The sequence below is a fragment of the Micromys minutus genome (assembly GCF_963924665.1).
Source record: "Micromys minutus genome assembly, chromosome: 1".
In the NCBI taxonomy this organism is placed as follows: domain Eukaryota; kingdom Metazoa; phylum Chordata; class Mammalia; order Rodentia; family Muridae; genus Micromys; species Micromys minutus.
In genome coordinates, this window is record NC_137969.1 from 131,370,918 (window position 1) to 131,387,183 (window position 16,266).

General features: G+C 44.6%; 1 protein-coding gene across 2 annotated transcripts in view; it reads left to right on the forward strand.

The window, feature by feature from the left end:
• The window catches only part of KIT (KIT proto-oncogene, receptor tyrosine kinase), a gene marked incomplete at its 5' end in the record, with an annotated part of 77,735 nt that overhangs the window by 26,702 nt on the left and 34,767 nt on the right, over nt 1-16,266 (forward strand). Inside the window, 4 exons of one of the 2 annotated variants that reach the window (XM_080938233.1) lie at nt 5,266-5,535; nt 7,370-7,651; nt 8,838-8,974; nt 13,170-13,344. In XM_080938233.1, coding sequence (XP_080794359.1) covers nt 5,266-5,535; nt 7,370-7,651; nt 8,838-8,974; nt 13,170-13,344 — 864 coding nt within the window. Of the gene's footprint in view, nt 1-5,186; nt 5,536-7,369; nt 7,652-8,837; nt 8,975-13,169; nt 13,345-16,266 lie in introns of those variants that run through there. The other variant, XM_080938232.1, reaches the window with a different exon arrangement.

Here is a 16,266-nt window from a genome sequence, read left to right on the forward strand (position 1 = left end):
CTCAGTTTTGTTAATTGAAACATTGTAACAAACACGGGTATTGTCTTAGTTTTTTTGTTTGTTTTGTTTTGTTTTAAAGAAAAGTTGCCATACAACATACTGTATCTTCAATAGAGCCAAATTCTTTCCTTTGAGATTTGTTTGCTTTTGTGTTTCAGAGGCCTTCTCAGGTAGTCTGAGCAGCTGTTCTTGCTGAGCATGCTCTGTACACCAAAGGCAAGCTCTGTAGATTACAATTCAGTTTCCTCCGACGTTCTCCTCAGACATGCTAAACACAGGCTGCAAATTGGGGCCCCCTTTAATCTTGATCTAATCTAAACATCTCACCCACGTTCAATCCAACAGTAGATTTCCCAGTGAGGCACCCTTACCGTTTTTTGTTAATCATGAGCCTTCAGCTGTTTCCACATTACATGTACATACACGTGTGTGTGTGTGTGTGTGTGTGTGTGTGTGTGTTTTCATAGCAAGTAGTTCAGACATGTAACGGATACATAATATACTATCTGTATGTTTCCTAGACAGGTTTCGGGCTAAAGTCAGATGACTCGGGCAGTGTGAGGAGTAGCTGGTCACCCTGGGGCACAAGTGTCTGTGGCTCCCGCTCCTGTAGTGGCAGCAGGAACTTCTAGGTCCTTCAGCTCAGAGTTAAAAGGGCTCTTTCCACACGGGCTGCTTCAGTTGATTAGGAATTCAGGGTTTGTGTTGTTGTTGTTTTGTTTTTGTTTTTGTTGTTGTTGGCTTATTTTTTGGCAATTGTTTTTAATGGCACAATTTAAACCACGCTAGGGTGGTTCTTGTCCAAGATTTTTGTTTGCTTTATTTTAACTTAATTTTTTGATTGTTTGTTGGCTTCTTTGAAACGGATTTTTTTTTTTTTTTCCTGTATGGCCTGGGCTAGCCTCACACTGAGATCTGCCTGCCTTTGCCTCCTGAGTGCTGGGATAAAAGGCGTGCACCACCACGCTTAGCTTTTTTTTTTTTTTTAAGGATGGTGAAATAACTTGAAATGGAATGTGCTATCCTAAAGTATGTAGTTCAGCAGTGATGAGAGAGGGGCACAGTGTGGGACTGTCCCCATGCCTTCTCATTCCAGGACCTCTTTCTCTTCCTGCCCGAGTGGCCATGTGTAAAATGAGCCCCTCCCCCACCCACAGCCCCTAGAAACGACCTTGCTACTTTCTGATTCTGAATTGCCCCACCCCAGGTATTTCGTGTAAGGAAGGACATGTGGTGTCTTTTCATGTTGTAGCATGTCACTGCTTCATTCTTCTTTCACGGCTTACTAGTATTCCATGGCATTAATACCCAACACATGTGTTTCATTTGTCTTTACATAGCTGTGCTCTTTCTGTCTTTGGGTTCCATTGGAATAATGTAACAAAATGCCGCTGGGGGTCTGTTTGAGTCCCTCCAGCTGACCTGATATCGGATACATTTTATGCAGAGGTTCTGAGCGGAGGATGTGCTGACGTTTCTTTTGCTCTAGTGTTAAGGCTTTTCATAGCTGTCTACATATGTGCCCCCTCTGTCAAGGGACTGTCATTTTTATCTGTCTGTCTGTTTTGCATTGTTTTGGTGAGCAAGACCCTGCACTCAGCAAGGACTTGTAAGTCCTTCCTAGAGAGCAGCTGCGTTTGCCATCCGACCCTCCTCCCCCATTAGATTCCGTCTCTAGGGTGCTGAGTTTTATCATATGTCATTTTTCTTTTGGTTCACTAATGAGCATGTGCAGGGACAAGAAAAGAAGTCTTACTACTCTCCGTGACCCAACGTGATTAAGGACGTGTATCCACTTAGTGATGCAGCCAAAATAAGCTAAGGGCCGAAAGCTTGCCGAATTGAACATCCGGTACACACATCAAAATGAGTATTTCAGAGTGGTTTCATAGCTCAGCTGAAGTAGTGAGTGAAATTGTGTGGGTGGGAGAATGGGGGTGAGGAGTTAGGGAGGTGGGGGGTTGGAGAGGTGGGGGGGTTGGGGAGTGAGGGGATTGGGGAGGTGGGGGGTTGGAGAGGTGGGGGTTGGGGAGTGAGGGGTTGGAGAGGTGGGGGTTTGGAGAGGTGGGGGGTTGGGGAGTGAGGGGTTGGAGAGGTGGGGGTTGGGGAGTGAGGGGTTGGAGAGGTGGGGGGGTTGGGCAGTGAGGGGTTTGGGAGTTGGGGAGATTGAGGAGGTGGGGGGTTGGGAGATGGGGGATTGGGGAGGTGGGGGCTTGAGGAGTGAGGCGTTTGGGAGGTGGGGTGGGGATGTATGGGCACATCAGTTCCGTGCATGGAGGTCAGAGGAGGACCTCAGGTGTTTCCTTTACTGTTTATCACCCTTCTCCCCTGAGACATGATCTTTCACTGACCTGGAGCCTCCTGTCCCAGCTAGGCCAGCCAGAGCGGGAGTACCTGGTATCTGCCTGCCTCTGCTTGCCAGGCTGGAGTTACAGCAGTGTGCTTTCATGCCTTTTTTTTTTTTTTTAATGTGGTGGTACTTACTGAGGACCGAAGTTTAGGCTCTCAGGCTTGTTGCATAAGCCCTCCTGTCCCCGAGCATCCCTATTATCCTGGAGCATCTTTCCAAGGGATAGTCCTTTAATGTGAATCTCTATTTTTCTAAAGCGGAATCTCTGTCATCATCATCATCTGGTGAGGCCATGATAACAAATTGGAAACAAGACAATAAGCATTACCTTTACTTGGATCCTAACAAAACTTTATTTTATAGTGTATATGAAGATTGCACTTATAAGTCATTGCTAAAAATAAAAACTGAATACATCCAGTGGCAATTATTTCTAAATTTCACCAAACAATGTAAGGCATCAACTAAATTGTTTTGGATTAAATTTGCTGTCAAGTGTCCCAAGAGTATTCTGTTATTCATTGGAACTAGGTAGTCTGTCCTTCCTCTCTGATTTCAATGAGGGTTTACATCATTGGAATATAAGGAACTAAAACAATAACATCTCCATTTTTAGTTTTAAATGCTTCTCAGGCCTCTGGAAACAGTCTTCGATGCTCTACGTGCATAGGCAGGCCGGGCCATTGAGATGTGGTAGCCCAGGCTGGCTCTGTCACCATACAGCAGCTCCCTGGTTGCTGGTGCTTAGTGACCTTTGACGGCTATGATCCCTGCCATTATTGTCTTGGACAAAGCCTTTTGCTCTAGGGTGACCCTTTGCTTGACCCAGTGGGACTGTGGTTGCAGTCCCATATGAGCTGTTGGTTGGATTTAAACAGAGATTGAAGCTGGTTATGTGTACATAAACCTGCAAAAGCCAGTTTGAGCCTTTCTTTCCAGTGCCTTCCTTCTGTCCCTGTCTACGGGCCATCCCCCGCCTGTCTGCACACATGTATAGCTCCCTTGCATGCCTTACTTTGCAGCTTTCTTTGCTTGTACTTGGTTTTAATCTCCACCTCCTGCCGTAAGGAGAGTCCCACCCTTGAATCCGCCTGCCCTGGAACAGGAGACATTCCCACTCCAGTGAAATTATACCCTTGACTTCCAGGAGTCTCTCTCTCTCTCTCTCTCTCTCTCTCTCTCTCTCTCTCTCTCTCTCTCTCTCTCTCTCTCTGTGTGTGTGTGTGTGTGTGTGTGTGTGTAGTGGGAGGAGAGGAAGAGATGTTTGAGACAGGGTCCCACCAGGTTAGACCTCTGACTCATCCCTACCTCTCAAGTGCTAGGATTAAAGGTATGTGCCACTGTGCCTGGCCAAATCCAGTCTTTCTGTAACCATCTTAGAGGACATATTTCTTGTCTGTGGTCTCACTGTGTGGTATCTGCCTCACCCTTACCTGCCTTCTTTCTGGCATTTTCTAATGCATGGTCTTGCTTTATTCCTTTCCTTTGGCCTCCCTCCCTCTCTCCTTCCCTCCTCCCCTCTCTTCCTTCCTCCCTTCCTCCCTTCCTCCCTTCCTCCCTTCCTCCCTTCCTCCCTTCCAGTGATTTAAGAACAGCAAAACCAGCCTCTTCATGGATTTTTTTTTTTTACCTGCTTTTGGCTGGTAGAACCCCCCCCCCCTTTTTTTTAAGAGGGTGCTCCATTCTGACGTCATTCCTGTCTAGTCCTCCAGAGCCTTGCCCTCTGCCTCATCTGACAGGACCGAGGTCCCGCCACCTCCTCTTCAGTCTCAACTTCTAGCTGGATCTCACTGACTCTTGAACTTGAGCAGAGCCCTTTAAAACATTTATGTCTCGCCACTGTATGCCTGTGTTCATGCATGTGCCTTCAGAGGTCAGAGAGTAACTTGTAGGAACCGGTTCTCTCCCCGGACTTACAGTCCGGGTGACCAGGCTTGCCTTCCAGTGCTTTTTACCCTGGTTCCCAGAGTGTACAGCGTTCTTCTTTATCTTTGTGATGTATGGAAAGAACGCAGGTCACAGGGATGCGGACTCTCTGATTGGTAGGTTGATCCGACTGGAAGCCAGCGTATGTGGTAAACAGCCTCGGGGTATAATCTTGATGATGCAGTCATCATTTTTCTGGTAACACTTGGAAATATGTAGATATTATTTCTGTGAACACTGTCCTGTAAGGAGTACTGTATGAAAATAGGTGAGTCCCGAAGCTTGAAGAAAACCAAAAAGATGTCTTCCTGGCATGTACATTCTTTTCTAAATGTGCTTTTTCAGTTATGCACACACATGTACTATATATACATATACTATATATGTGTAATATATAATTTATATAGTGTATGCATATATTTACACATACGTGTGTGTTTGTGTGCATAATACCTGCGTACTGCCCCCTCTGTCTCATTCCTGTCCACCTCTTCTTTAGCTTCCCTCCTTCACAGAGTCCTTTTGTTTGGCCTTTGGTGACCCACTGACTGTACGAGTAGGGTCTGGGGCTCCGTTGTTTGAGCAAGAGGACTTACCGGTGACTACGGCGCTGAGGAATACATTGTGTGGCTCATTTTTGTTTCTGTTTGTGGTGTGTAAGATGTTGCTGTAGTTTTTAAGGTGAATAATAATGTAGCAACACCACAGGACAGACCATCATCGTTGGCTGTGGTTGTCCCAAAGAAAGCTGTGTGTCCAGCCTGGCAGCTTGTATACCAAGTGTGACCCATAGGACTAATTGAAGGCTGCAGAAAATAACTTTATAGATAGATGAATTTAAACTTTAGACAGAATTCCCTTTGCAGCCACAAATAGCAGGGCTATTTTTATTGTAGCGTACACAGACAAGATGGAACTCAATATTAGAAGAAAGGCTTTATCCCGCCAAGAAAGCTCACACTCAACACAGTCCTTGTTTTTCTTGGCAGGGACATCTCAGCCATCTGCGAGTCCAGGGGAGCCATCCCCACCCTCCATCCAGCCTGCGCAATCAGAGTTAATAGTTGAAGCTGGCGACACCATCAGGCTGACGTGTGCTGATCCCGCCTTTGTCAAATGGACTTTCGAGATCTTGGATCAAATGGTTGAGAACAAGCACAGTGAATGGGTTCGGGAAAAAGCCGAGGCTGCTCACACGGGCAAATACACGTGCATCAGCGGCAACGGCCTCAGGAGCTCCATTTACGTGTTTGTTAGAGGTATATGCTCGGTTTTCTGGGTCACTGTGCTGTAGAGCATTTGGAACCCTGTTCTTCCTTTTAAGTGACATGTAGCTGACCAAACCACAGGTAGAATTTGGCTGGCTGGTTCAAGAAGGCCTAACATAGATGTTTTTCTTCACCAGCTTCCTCATGGCTTCGAGTGTGACAAACCCCCGTCCCCAGCTGGGGGTCTACAAGGCCGGAACTGGATTACAATCTGGTTAGCCCATTTGTCCTGGTGCTTGGACTCAACCCTGAGAATAAATTAGGCCCTTCGGGAAAACAGTATTTTAATGCCTTGAGATACTAAATATTCCCACTTAGTAAAAACACTTCAGGGAGCCAAAGGCCCCAAAAGGCCTGAACTGGAGTAGCACTTCAGAAGACTGAGGGAGTAAATTCCAGAAAACAACTCAGACAGCTAAGCATCCCTTGTCAGTCATAAGCTCTTTCGTGGTTGGTTCTTTTCAACAATTACAGCCTCTTGGAAGCGGAAGAAAAAGAGATGTGACAGTTGGAGCCTTGTACCTCATTTTCTAGATGAATTCAGCGGTTTGTGGATGTGTGTTTGCTGTCGTGACAAGAACCCTCAGGGCGGCATCCTTTGGGTGATATAAAAACAAAGCAAATGTCACTCTAAGAGACAAATGAGAAGTCAGGCAGTGGCAGTCCTGGTTGTAGTTCCAGTTGTGTTGGGATTGGGTCTGTCATTTATGATGTAGCTCTGTGAGTTTATGGTGGCTGTTTTCTTGTGCCTGGGAGGTGTGCTGCCTAGGGCCTCGTCTCTCACTGTGGTCCTCAGATAAGGTGAGCAGTCTCCCTTAGGGGATTGTTAGGGAAACACAATTCTACAAATCTTAGCATGCTTGAACCGGGGGTTAATAAAGCTGCCTCTGGAGACCGCCGGGAAATTGACTGTACCTCTGCTTTATCAGTTTGTCCTTCCTTAAGTGGGCAGCCGAGGGGACGTGCTCAGTGATAAGCCACAGCCGAGCTTCAGGGTTCCGCTGCGGCACTGTTGGGCCCACCCGCAGCTGCTGGTGACATTGGAGAAGACAGACATTTTGTAATTTCCAGGTGGTAATTCAGCCTTGTTTGAGCGGCATAGACCACCTGCATGTCTGAGGAGGTGGCTGGGTCAGCCGGTCAGCTCACACACCCTTCCTTCACCTTTAGACCCTTAACTAGTGTGTGTCACCGAGAGGAAAGAAGTGACACCTTTGGGAGGGTCCTACACCCTGGTGGCGGAGAAAGTGTAGACAGAAAACCAACTGTAGCTTCTGATGGTTTTGTTTGTTTTGTTTCCTTGTTTTCTTTTAATTAAATGATAAAATGAATATATTTCAGCTGTAACAGATTCTGTTTGTGTGTCTATATCGTTTGATTTCCAGGTAGAAATTTGAAAGCAGAGTTTCAGAGGGCTGAGATTGCTTGCCACATGAGCATGATCCTTAGTATCCACATAAAAGGCTGGTGTGTTGGAGGCTAGTGAGCAGGCTCAGCCTTTAAGAGCACTTGCTGCTTTTCCAGAGGACCCAGTTTGGTTGCCAGCACCCACACTCGGCAGCTCAGCAACACTTAGAATTCCAGTCCCAAGAGATCTGCTCATGCCCCCTTAGGTCCGAATGAATGCACATGGTCTACATATGGATATGCTCACAGAGGCTCATGGGAATCTCTGAGTTAGAGGCTATCATGGTCTATGAGCAAGTTCCAGACTAACCAGGGCTGCACAGTGAGACCCTATTTTAACAGGCAAGCAAGCAAGCAAGCAAGCAAGCAAAGTATTTTCAGCGTCCAAGTTCAGCTGGCTTTTTGTTCTGTTTCACAGATCCTACTGAACTTTTCCTGGTTGGCCTTCCCTTGTTTGGCAAAGAAGATAACGACGCCCTGGTCCGCTGTCCTCTGACAGACCCACAGGTGTCCAATTATTCCCTCATTGAGTGTGATGGGAAATCTCTCCCCACGGACCTGACGTTTGTCCCAAACCCTGAGGCTGGCATCACCATCAAAAACGTGAAGCGCGCCTACCACCGGCTGTGCGTCCGGTGTGCTGCCCTGCGCAAGGGCGTATGGATGCGGTCTGACAAATTTACTCTCAAAGTGAGGGCAGGTACGGCCTCTTTCTCACATCCTGGCGGAGCTGGAGACCCTATACATGGGGCTGGCTTCTCTCTTTCCACTTAGCCTAGGGCATCAGGACACAGCAATAGAAAGATCACCACCTCCCAGGTAACCGCAGACATTTGTGAATTTTCCCAGAGCCACGAGTCCGTGGCTGTTGCTTGTTAAGACGGTCATTGAACCTGCTGGTTTCGGGCATCCCAAAGTGACATCCTTGCCACAAGTGTTCCTATTCAATGGGAAGACTTAATTTGAGGATATTAGTCTCCAAGGGGTTTATGCTTTAATTTGTACAGACCTGATTTTATTTTCTCCCTCCCTGTACCCGATTGGTTCCCAAGCCATTCAAGTTCTAGAAAAGAAAGTGCCTACAACCCATGGAACTTGTTACCATGGCATCACCTTGAACCTTCCAGTAGCCAGGAGATGAACTAGGCTTTCTACTTGAGGTTATCAAATTCAGCATCACTTTGGGATTCAACTGATGAGAACTTTTTAAAATCTGCTTTTGGAAAAACCGTACTCATTAAAATGAAGGAAGTTTTAATTATTTAAAACCTGGAGTTTTTAGAAGTAAGCAGTGTGTGATTGTATGACACACGGGAACGGAACCCATTTGGCTAAAAGAATATTATCAGCTGCAGGCCAGGGCCTCACGAAAGCATCAAGGGTAAGGATTAAGTCTGCTTTATCATTGACCCCCTTCTAGCTAGGGGAAAAGCCAGAAGTATTTATGGTCTCCTACTGGTCACTCCTGTCTTTCTCACTCAGCATGAATGAATTTACTTGTAGGATGAAGGACTTCATAGGTCTATATTTAGATACGCAAACAAACAGTACAAATTGGTTAGCGTTGTGCTTTGTACTTAATTTACTGATGTATTGCACAAGCTGTGTGCAGTCAAGAAAAAGCACGGTTGGGTCTGGAGAGGGCTCGGAAGTTAGGAGCGCTTGCCGCTTGCTCTTCCAACAGATCAGCTGAGATCCCAGCTTCCACCTGCCCAGTAACTCCAGCCCCAGGGCATCCTACACCCCCCCCCCCCCCACAGCACACACAGACAAAGACGAACACTAAGAGATAAAACTGAAATGATTTCTATTAAAAAAAAAAGTGCGTTAAAATTGGTGCCGTAATGGAAGGACTGACTTTGGGGCCATGTTCCTTTCCATCTCAGCCATCAAGGCTCTCCCAGTGGTGTCTGTGCCTGAGACAAGTCATCTCCTTAAGGAAGGGGACACATTTACGGTGATATGCACCATAAAAGACGTGTCTACTTCTGTGGGCTCCATGTGGATAAAGGTGAGCCCTCAGGTGAGTCCTGTTTAATTCCTGTCCTATGCTGCAGTCTCTGTGTGGCCGATTTTGCAGGTTCTCTACACTACAACTGGACTGGGGGCGACTCTGCTGGTAAGTACAGCTGTGAGCAGCTGTCTGAGAGTATGTGCACATGCTGTGTAACTGTATATTACAGCATGTGCTTATTAGTAGTAATAAATAACAGCCACATTGTTACTATATTTTTGAGAAAAGGGAGGGCATTTGTCATTGTTTTTCTTTTTCTTTTATTTTTAAATGACTTTACCAAGGACATTTTTAAAAACAAAACAAAATCAATGAATAACTATTATTCAGATAACATATGCTTCGGGTAAAACTATTGTGTGCTTAGGCCAGATGACAGAAAGGGTCATCACCTTTCCCCCTCTTCTTGTGAAGAATTAATGCTGTCATGTATGGCCCACAAACCTCTTCTGGCTCCCACAGAATAGCCACATCATCTGGGAAATGGGTTTTTTTTTTTTTTTTTTGGATTTCCCCTGCTTTGAGGCTGGTTACCTGAGATTAAATTGCTAATGGTTTTCCGTTTGTTTCGGTTGCTGTTAATAAATCTGTAATGTGAAACATTTGGCCCTGTTTATGTTCTCATCCAACTGACAGATATGTATTGAATGCCTACTGTATGTCAGACTGTGCTGGACATATCTGAAGTACATCTTAGCCAAATCCCTCCCCCCATCTCTTTTTATTTTAGAGCTAAAGATTGAACCCAAAGGCGTTACGCCTGTGAGGCAAGGACTCTGTCTAACTGATTTTAGACAGTTTTATTCGAACATTCCTTTTTTTTTTTGTCTCAAATGACTAATAACAAGGTTTTAAAACTCTTATTTTTCCCAATATTTTCCACTAAAGTTCCCACTGACTGAGTTCCTCTTCTACCTTCAACACTGGCAGTCTCATGCCTGCATACAGAGTGCTGTGTGAGACACATAACCACGGTGAGCCTCATAATGCTGGTATCTGTACAGATTGTGATGGATGATAGCGGGCTTCGGCTGTGAAGCCTGCCATTGGCCTGGAGAATGGATTGTGCTGGAGACTCATTCTTTCAAACCAATACCTCAGAGAGACGAGTTGTAGTTTTCAAACCATCCAATGTAATACAAACAATAGCTTCCGTATGGATTTTGGGCTAACCTTACAGAGCACAATTTCCTATTAATTGGCTTTCTATAATCCTTGATTTCAGATGAGAGAACAATTTAGTCTGTGTGTGTGTATGTGAGCCCGTGTATACTTGAAAATTAGCCCTTTTAAGATGAGAAATTCAATTTGCCCCAGGCGGTTTTGTTCTGAACCGTGTTTCCCAAGAGCCCCACATGCCATTCCCAATTAACCCACTGGCAATGGTAGCTCAGTCTTTAGTGTTAGGGGCTCTTTGGGGAGATCCCAGTGTGTGCCTCCAAGGGTTAAAGAAAAACCAAATCATGTGCAGACAGCAGGCAATGTATGACTTGCAGATGGGACTCTTGGCCCTCTGCCAGGGTTCACCATGAATCTTTTATTGATCCTTTGGCATAATTTGGAATGCTGTTAGCACTATCAGATTATTTAAAAAATCCATAATGTTTGATCTTGACCATTTTAGAGGAAGCTTCACTCGTGAGAAATTGAGGCTACATTGAGATCTTAGGCGTCATGATTATTTCTTCAAGCATCAAAGTCTTGGGGCTTGCACAGTGCTTGTTCATCTTGGCCAGCTTTTCTAATGCTTCTGAATGCTAAGCTTTTCTGTTGGCTTTCGGCACTGAGCTTGGCAGTTGGTTAAATTAAGATCTTTGACTTTGGGTGTTAGCTAGCACATCATTTTTGACCGAGCTATTCTGTTCTGCACTGACCCCTCAGACCTTGTGTTTAGCACCCTTTTGGGGACTCTCTGGCCCAAGGAAGAATGGTGTTCCATCTGTTCCTGATCACTGTGGCTTTGGCACAGAAGGGAGCAGACCAAAGGCCAGCATGAGGATGTCGCTCATTGTGGTTTATCATAGAATATAGGGATCCTATCCACTGAAATGGCAGATTTCTACCGCTGGAAACACCCAGAGGGGGTGACTCAGGATCTGCTGAGGGCCATATTAGAAAGGCATGGACACCCCTATTATTCACAGCTCTTAGGAACAAAAGCCAGGACCAGGTGTGCCTTTGACTTGATCAAGTTCTCCCAGCCAAATGGATTCTCTGCTTTTTAATAAGCCTTGGGCCATCAACTTTTATGTATGCTGATTTTAATGTGATAGGATTCATTACTGTGGGCTGGACCTGACATTCAAGGCCTTTGCTTTGCCTGTGTGAAGCCTTTAGTGCTCAGCCCTGAAGAAGAATTTTTAAGCTATAATTATACGAGGGGAATTGTCTATGTTTGTAGCTGGCAATGCTGTATGTGTAATATGTATATCTACATCATATGTAATATGTATATGTATATTATATGTATAATGTGAGCCACACAGGCCATTTCAAAAATTTTTTCAAGTGATTTTTTTTAATGTTTTATTTAACCCAGTTGCATGAAATACCATTTCCTACTAAAATTAACATAAAATCTATTAATAATGTATTCTGCATCATATAATTCAGAATCTAGGATATATTTTACGTGGAGTCACAACTACAGCATTTGAAGTACTCCATGGTCACAAGTGGCCAGCCCCTTTTTAATGCCAGGTAGCCCACATACTTTCCAGGTTTATCTTTTCCCCAAGTGCATGCATTACCACTTGGTTGTAGCTTTAGGGTTGATGCGTTGCTTGTGATAGGCTCTCAGCATTGTAGCCCAAGCTGGCCTTGGACCTGTAGCCATCTGTCTGTCTCGGCTCCCAAGTGTCGGCATTATAGATGTCTTAAGTAGTGTCAGCATTTCTCTCATTTCCTACCTAGACATAGTCTTTCCTGTTGCATCTACCCAGTGGATATTTGCGTTGTTCCAAGCGTCACTGCAGTCAGTATCAGGGAACCTTTGTCTTCTGTTCTGAGCCTTAGACACGGTGATCTGAGGGCCTTAGCATTCTGCCAAGCTCCTTTCCGGCATCGTTCCTATTAACCGCGCTTGCTGCTGGGCCACCATTGCGGGGCACTGTAGCTGGCCATCGCCCCGGTCTTTGCTGATACCAGATCCTGCTTGCTGACTTCCTTTAGTTGATGCTGTTGTTTTCTCCATTGTAATGGCAATGTGTGCCGATGGCAGCAGATTTGGAACATGCAGAATGCAGGGTTAGACTTCTTCAAGTCTTTTTAGTGGAGTTGCCGATATCAAAGTTTTCCCATGGCACTTCCTGCGCGAGCCTCTCTCATGTCTGGTCTGCAGACGGCCCTATCACAAGAATGATGTCCTCAGGCCAGAGCCACAGTCCTTTTTTTGGTCAGCCTGCTCAAACACTTTGTGACGTGGTTGTGTGCCTTATCCCTGAGTCATTAAGAAGATTCTATTGGGTTGATAACTATAGTGGTGGATGTTAAATCGTATTCTGCTTCTAATTTTATTCAACATACTAAATGCTAATAAAAAAAGATTATATGTTTTCTTTCAGTTGCTAGATTCACACATGGAAAAGGGTAAAGGGGGGTAGTGGGGCTGGGGATGTATCTTGGTGGATAGAGTATTTGCCAGGCATGCATGAAACCCTGGGCTCAATGCATAGCTCATCATAAACCAAGCTTGATGGGGACAAATGCCTGTGATCCCTGCACTCTGGTGGAGGAAGGGAGGTGGCAGGGAAGTTCAAGGTCATTCTTGGGGAAGTTCAAGGTCATTCTTGGCTACTGAGGGAATTAGAAGCAATCCTGGTCTACATGGAGATCCTGTCTCAAAGGGGAAAGGAAACACAAAAGGAAATGTTAATATGACATACGTGTGCTGACTCATTATGACATATTGGTATTCTATAATATTTCCTGTGTGGTGACTCCGAAAATCTAATACTGCACAGAACTTGGAATGAATTTTCCTGTAGTTTCCAATTGTTCACAATGACTGTCTTTCAATATAATCCTGCGATATGGAGGGTCCCAGTGACAGGCTTGTCACGACGCTTTATTATTCCCCCTCAGTTGTGTATAATGAATGCTAATATGGAGAAGTTAATTGCTGCTATTTTTAATTTAGGAAAGATCCTGAATATAAATCATATGGTAATCTTTGATTTTTCTTTCTTCTCTCCCCTTCCGAAAGCCTCAGAGCAAAGCCCAGGTAAAACGTAATAGCTGGCATCGGGGCGACTTCAATTACGAACGCCAGGAGACGCTGACTATCAGCTCAGCAAGAGTTAACGACTCTGGAGTGTTCATGTGCTATGCCAATAATACTTTTGGATCAGCAAATGTCACAACAACCTTGAAAGTAGTAGGTAAATATCTCTATGGGAATGTATAAATTACGGGCAACAGTGAGAGGAGAAATTACTAGATGGTTTCCTTTTTATGCAAATGGGATTCTAAGAACCAATTCTTAGAATTTATTATCACCGAATGAATGAATGAATGAATATTATCCCTGGAGCTTTTTGGCAGCAGCACACAAAACCAGAAGTTCAGACCTGTCACTCTGTGTGCCCACCTTCCCCTTCCCTGCAAGCAGGACATGAGCTGACTTTCCCTCACATTGTAGCCCTCACTACAGTGGGTGGAGTTTTGCAATGACCATAAATGTTCTTTGCCAGGTCTCAGATGTGTGGAGCACAGAGCCCGGGGTACTTCTCTGTCTTCTGGAATGTGTTGTTCCTCAGTTCTTGGCTTTAGCCCCTTCTGTGGTCTGTGCTGGGCTGGGCTTCAGCCTGTTTGCTCCTGTCTGTCTCTGCTCTGGAGCTCTCAAGTTCTTCTATGGCTCACACTTTCAGAAAATCTACACTGGTCCCAGAGAGCCTCAGAGGAGGGTCCTCAGGGTCTCTCCTGCCCCCAGGTTTACCACAACTGCTCTGTACAAGGTAGATATCGCTTTGGTCTTCTGGATGCAAGAAAGTCCACAAGTATTTATGTTTGAGGCAACTCCTTAAAGAGAAGCCAAATGTAGAGTGTTTTCCTCCAAATATTTCATTCATAGGTATTTTTGCTTGTTTTGTTTTTTCTCTTCTGGATGTCACCTAATTTTTTTCTGGATTTTTTTTCCCTATTTTCTTTTTGTCTTTATTGTAGTTGATGTGTGAGTGTTTTTAATGCAGCCGTTATCTTGGATAATAGCAGAGTCGGGTGGTGAAGCTCATGTTAGCAAGCAGAAACGAAGCAGTGCACTGCTTGCTTGAGTCCTGCTCCTCTCCCACCCCAGATTTCAGTAATTGATGGAACAGAACGCTGTGATTTTTTTCCCTCCTGTAGTAACATCGTAGAAATTTGGTGCTTCTGCCCAAGTTCTAATGGAAAGTCTCTCAACAGATGAACACACGGAAGACACTTTGCTTGTGATTATAGAGTAGGCACACACACAGTGTACTCCTCTGTCCCCAACTGTGATCGTGAGCCATTTATTAATTTGAATTGAAGGCTATGCTTTTAAAATATTAAACTCCATAAGCACTAATTTGCTAAGTTGGTTAGGGAGCATGTTGATATATCCTCTTCAGCTCCAGAAAGCAATTAGAAAGGATGTTTTGAGCATATTGTTGTACGTAATCGGATTTTAAAGATCCATTCATCAGTTTCCAAGAATTAGAAAAGTGTGACTGGAAAGCTTTGTGGCTGTGAAATCTGAATCCGGTTCTGTCGTGGGTCAGGAGTGGGTTGTGCTGGGGCAGGAGCAGGAAGAAACAAAGAAAGGCGACTTTTATAGGGACCAGGGGTTTGGATCCAACACGGCCTGGGCCTGGGTGAGAGAATAAGACTTGTGGACCATCTGAATATACAATATACGTGTGGTGTGTGTGTGTGTGTGTGTGTGTGTGTGTGTGTGTGTGTGTGTGTGCGCGCGTGTGTGTGTTCGAGTGTGTGTGTGTGTGTGCGCGTGTGTGTTTAAGAACAGATAAACTCTGACCTGGCTTTAGGTTGGGGGCTTTGCCATGTCTCTTTCTAATGCATCCCAGTATTGCTCTGTATTTCCTCACAGAAGAAAAAGCCTCCAGCTCCCACAATGTTAGAGATGAGACAGGTTTTTATGGGAGTGTCAAGAAATAGAGTTTAAACTTGATTAAAAGTTAATGTACCACTATTTTTTTAATGCAGAAGGATTTGAAAAACTTTGTTGTTGTTAAGCATTTCTTCTTCTTATGATATAGTTTGTAGAGTCTTAACCCTTCTTGCATCATGGAAATTTAAGGCTTTATCCCACTAAGTACCATAACCCTGCTGTGTTGTCAGCCTTCTGTTCTAAGACGAAATACCGGACATGCTACTAGTTTAAAGGAGGGAACTTTCACCGCGGCTCATGCTCTAAGTTTGTAGACTGAAGGCAGCTCTGGAACATCATGGTAGGAGCAGGAGGCAGAAAAAAGATATTCACCTTATGGCAGCCAAGAAACAGCAAGCCCAGAAGGGCCAGACACAACATAGGTGTAGCCCTCCTGATCCATTTTCCTCAAATAGCACACCCACAATAGATAGCCATTGGCGAGCTTAGAATCCTGGTGATCCAGTCCCTTCCTACAAGTTCAGTCACTAACAACCACACCTTTAACATGGGGTATACCCTATATTGACAAGGTAAGACTACAGAAAACTCAGGACTGCTGACGTATATATTTTTAAATATACTTAGTTGGTGTTTTGCCTTCATGGATGCCTATGTGAGAGGGTCAAAAGGGGAGTAACAGACAGGTGTGAGCTGCTGCCATGTGGGTGCTGGGAATCGAAACTGCGTCCTCTGGAAGAGCAGAGGACGTAACCACTGGGCATCTCTCTAGCCTTGCGTACACATATATCTATGATAACCTGACTTTTTTTTTATGCTTGTGTGGTTATCTGAATATATAACCTTGTGAGGCAACATTGTTTCTTTAAACATAGCAAAATCTGACAAACAAAAGCCCTTGTTGTAAAGAGTGGGAGATTATGTCATTTGTCAATCAGGTTTAGGACAGGGCCAGCCCCAAACTCCAGTTTTTATTTTGGATGATCTTTATTTTTTTTTTTTTCATTTCTCACTGAAAATCTTTTTTAAATTTTATCAGTAGAGAGAGGAAGGACACAGGATTGTAGTTTTGACCTTGAAACTTTAGGCAACCGAACAGCATTAAAAAAAAAAACCAGAATAAACAAACAACAACAACAACAAAAAAACCACTCCACGATGACAACCTTCTGTGTATACATAGATAACTACAGTTAGTAAAAAGCTTTTGAAC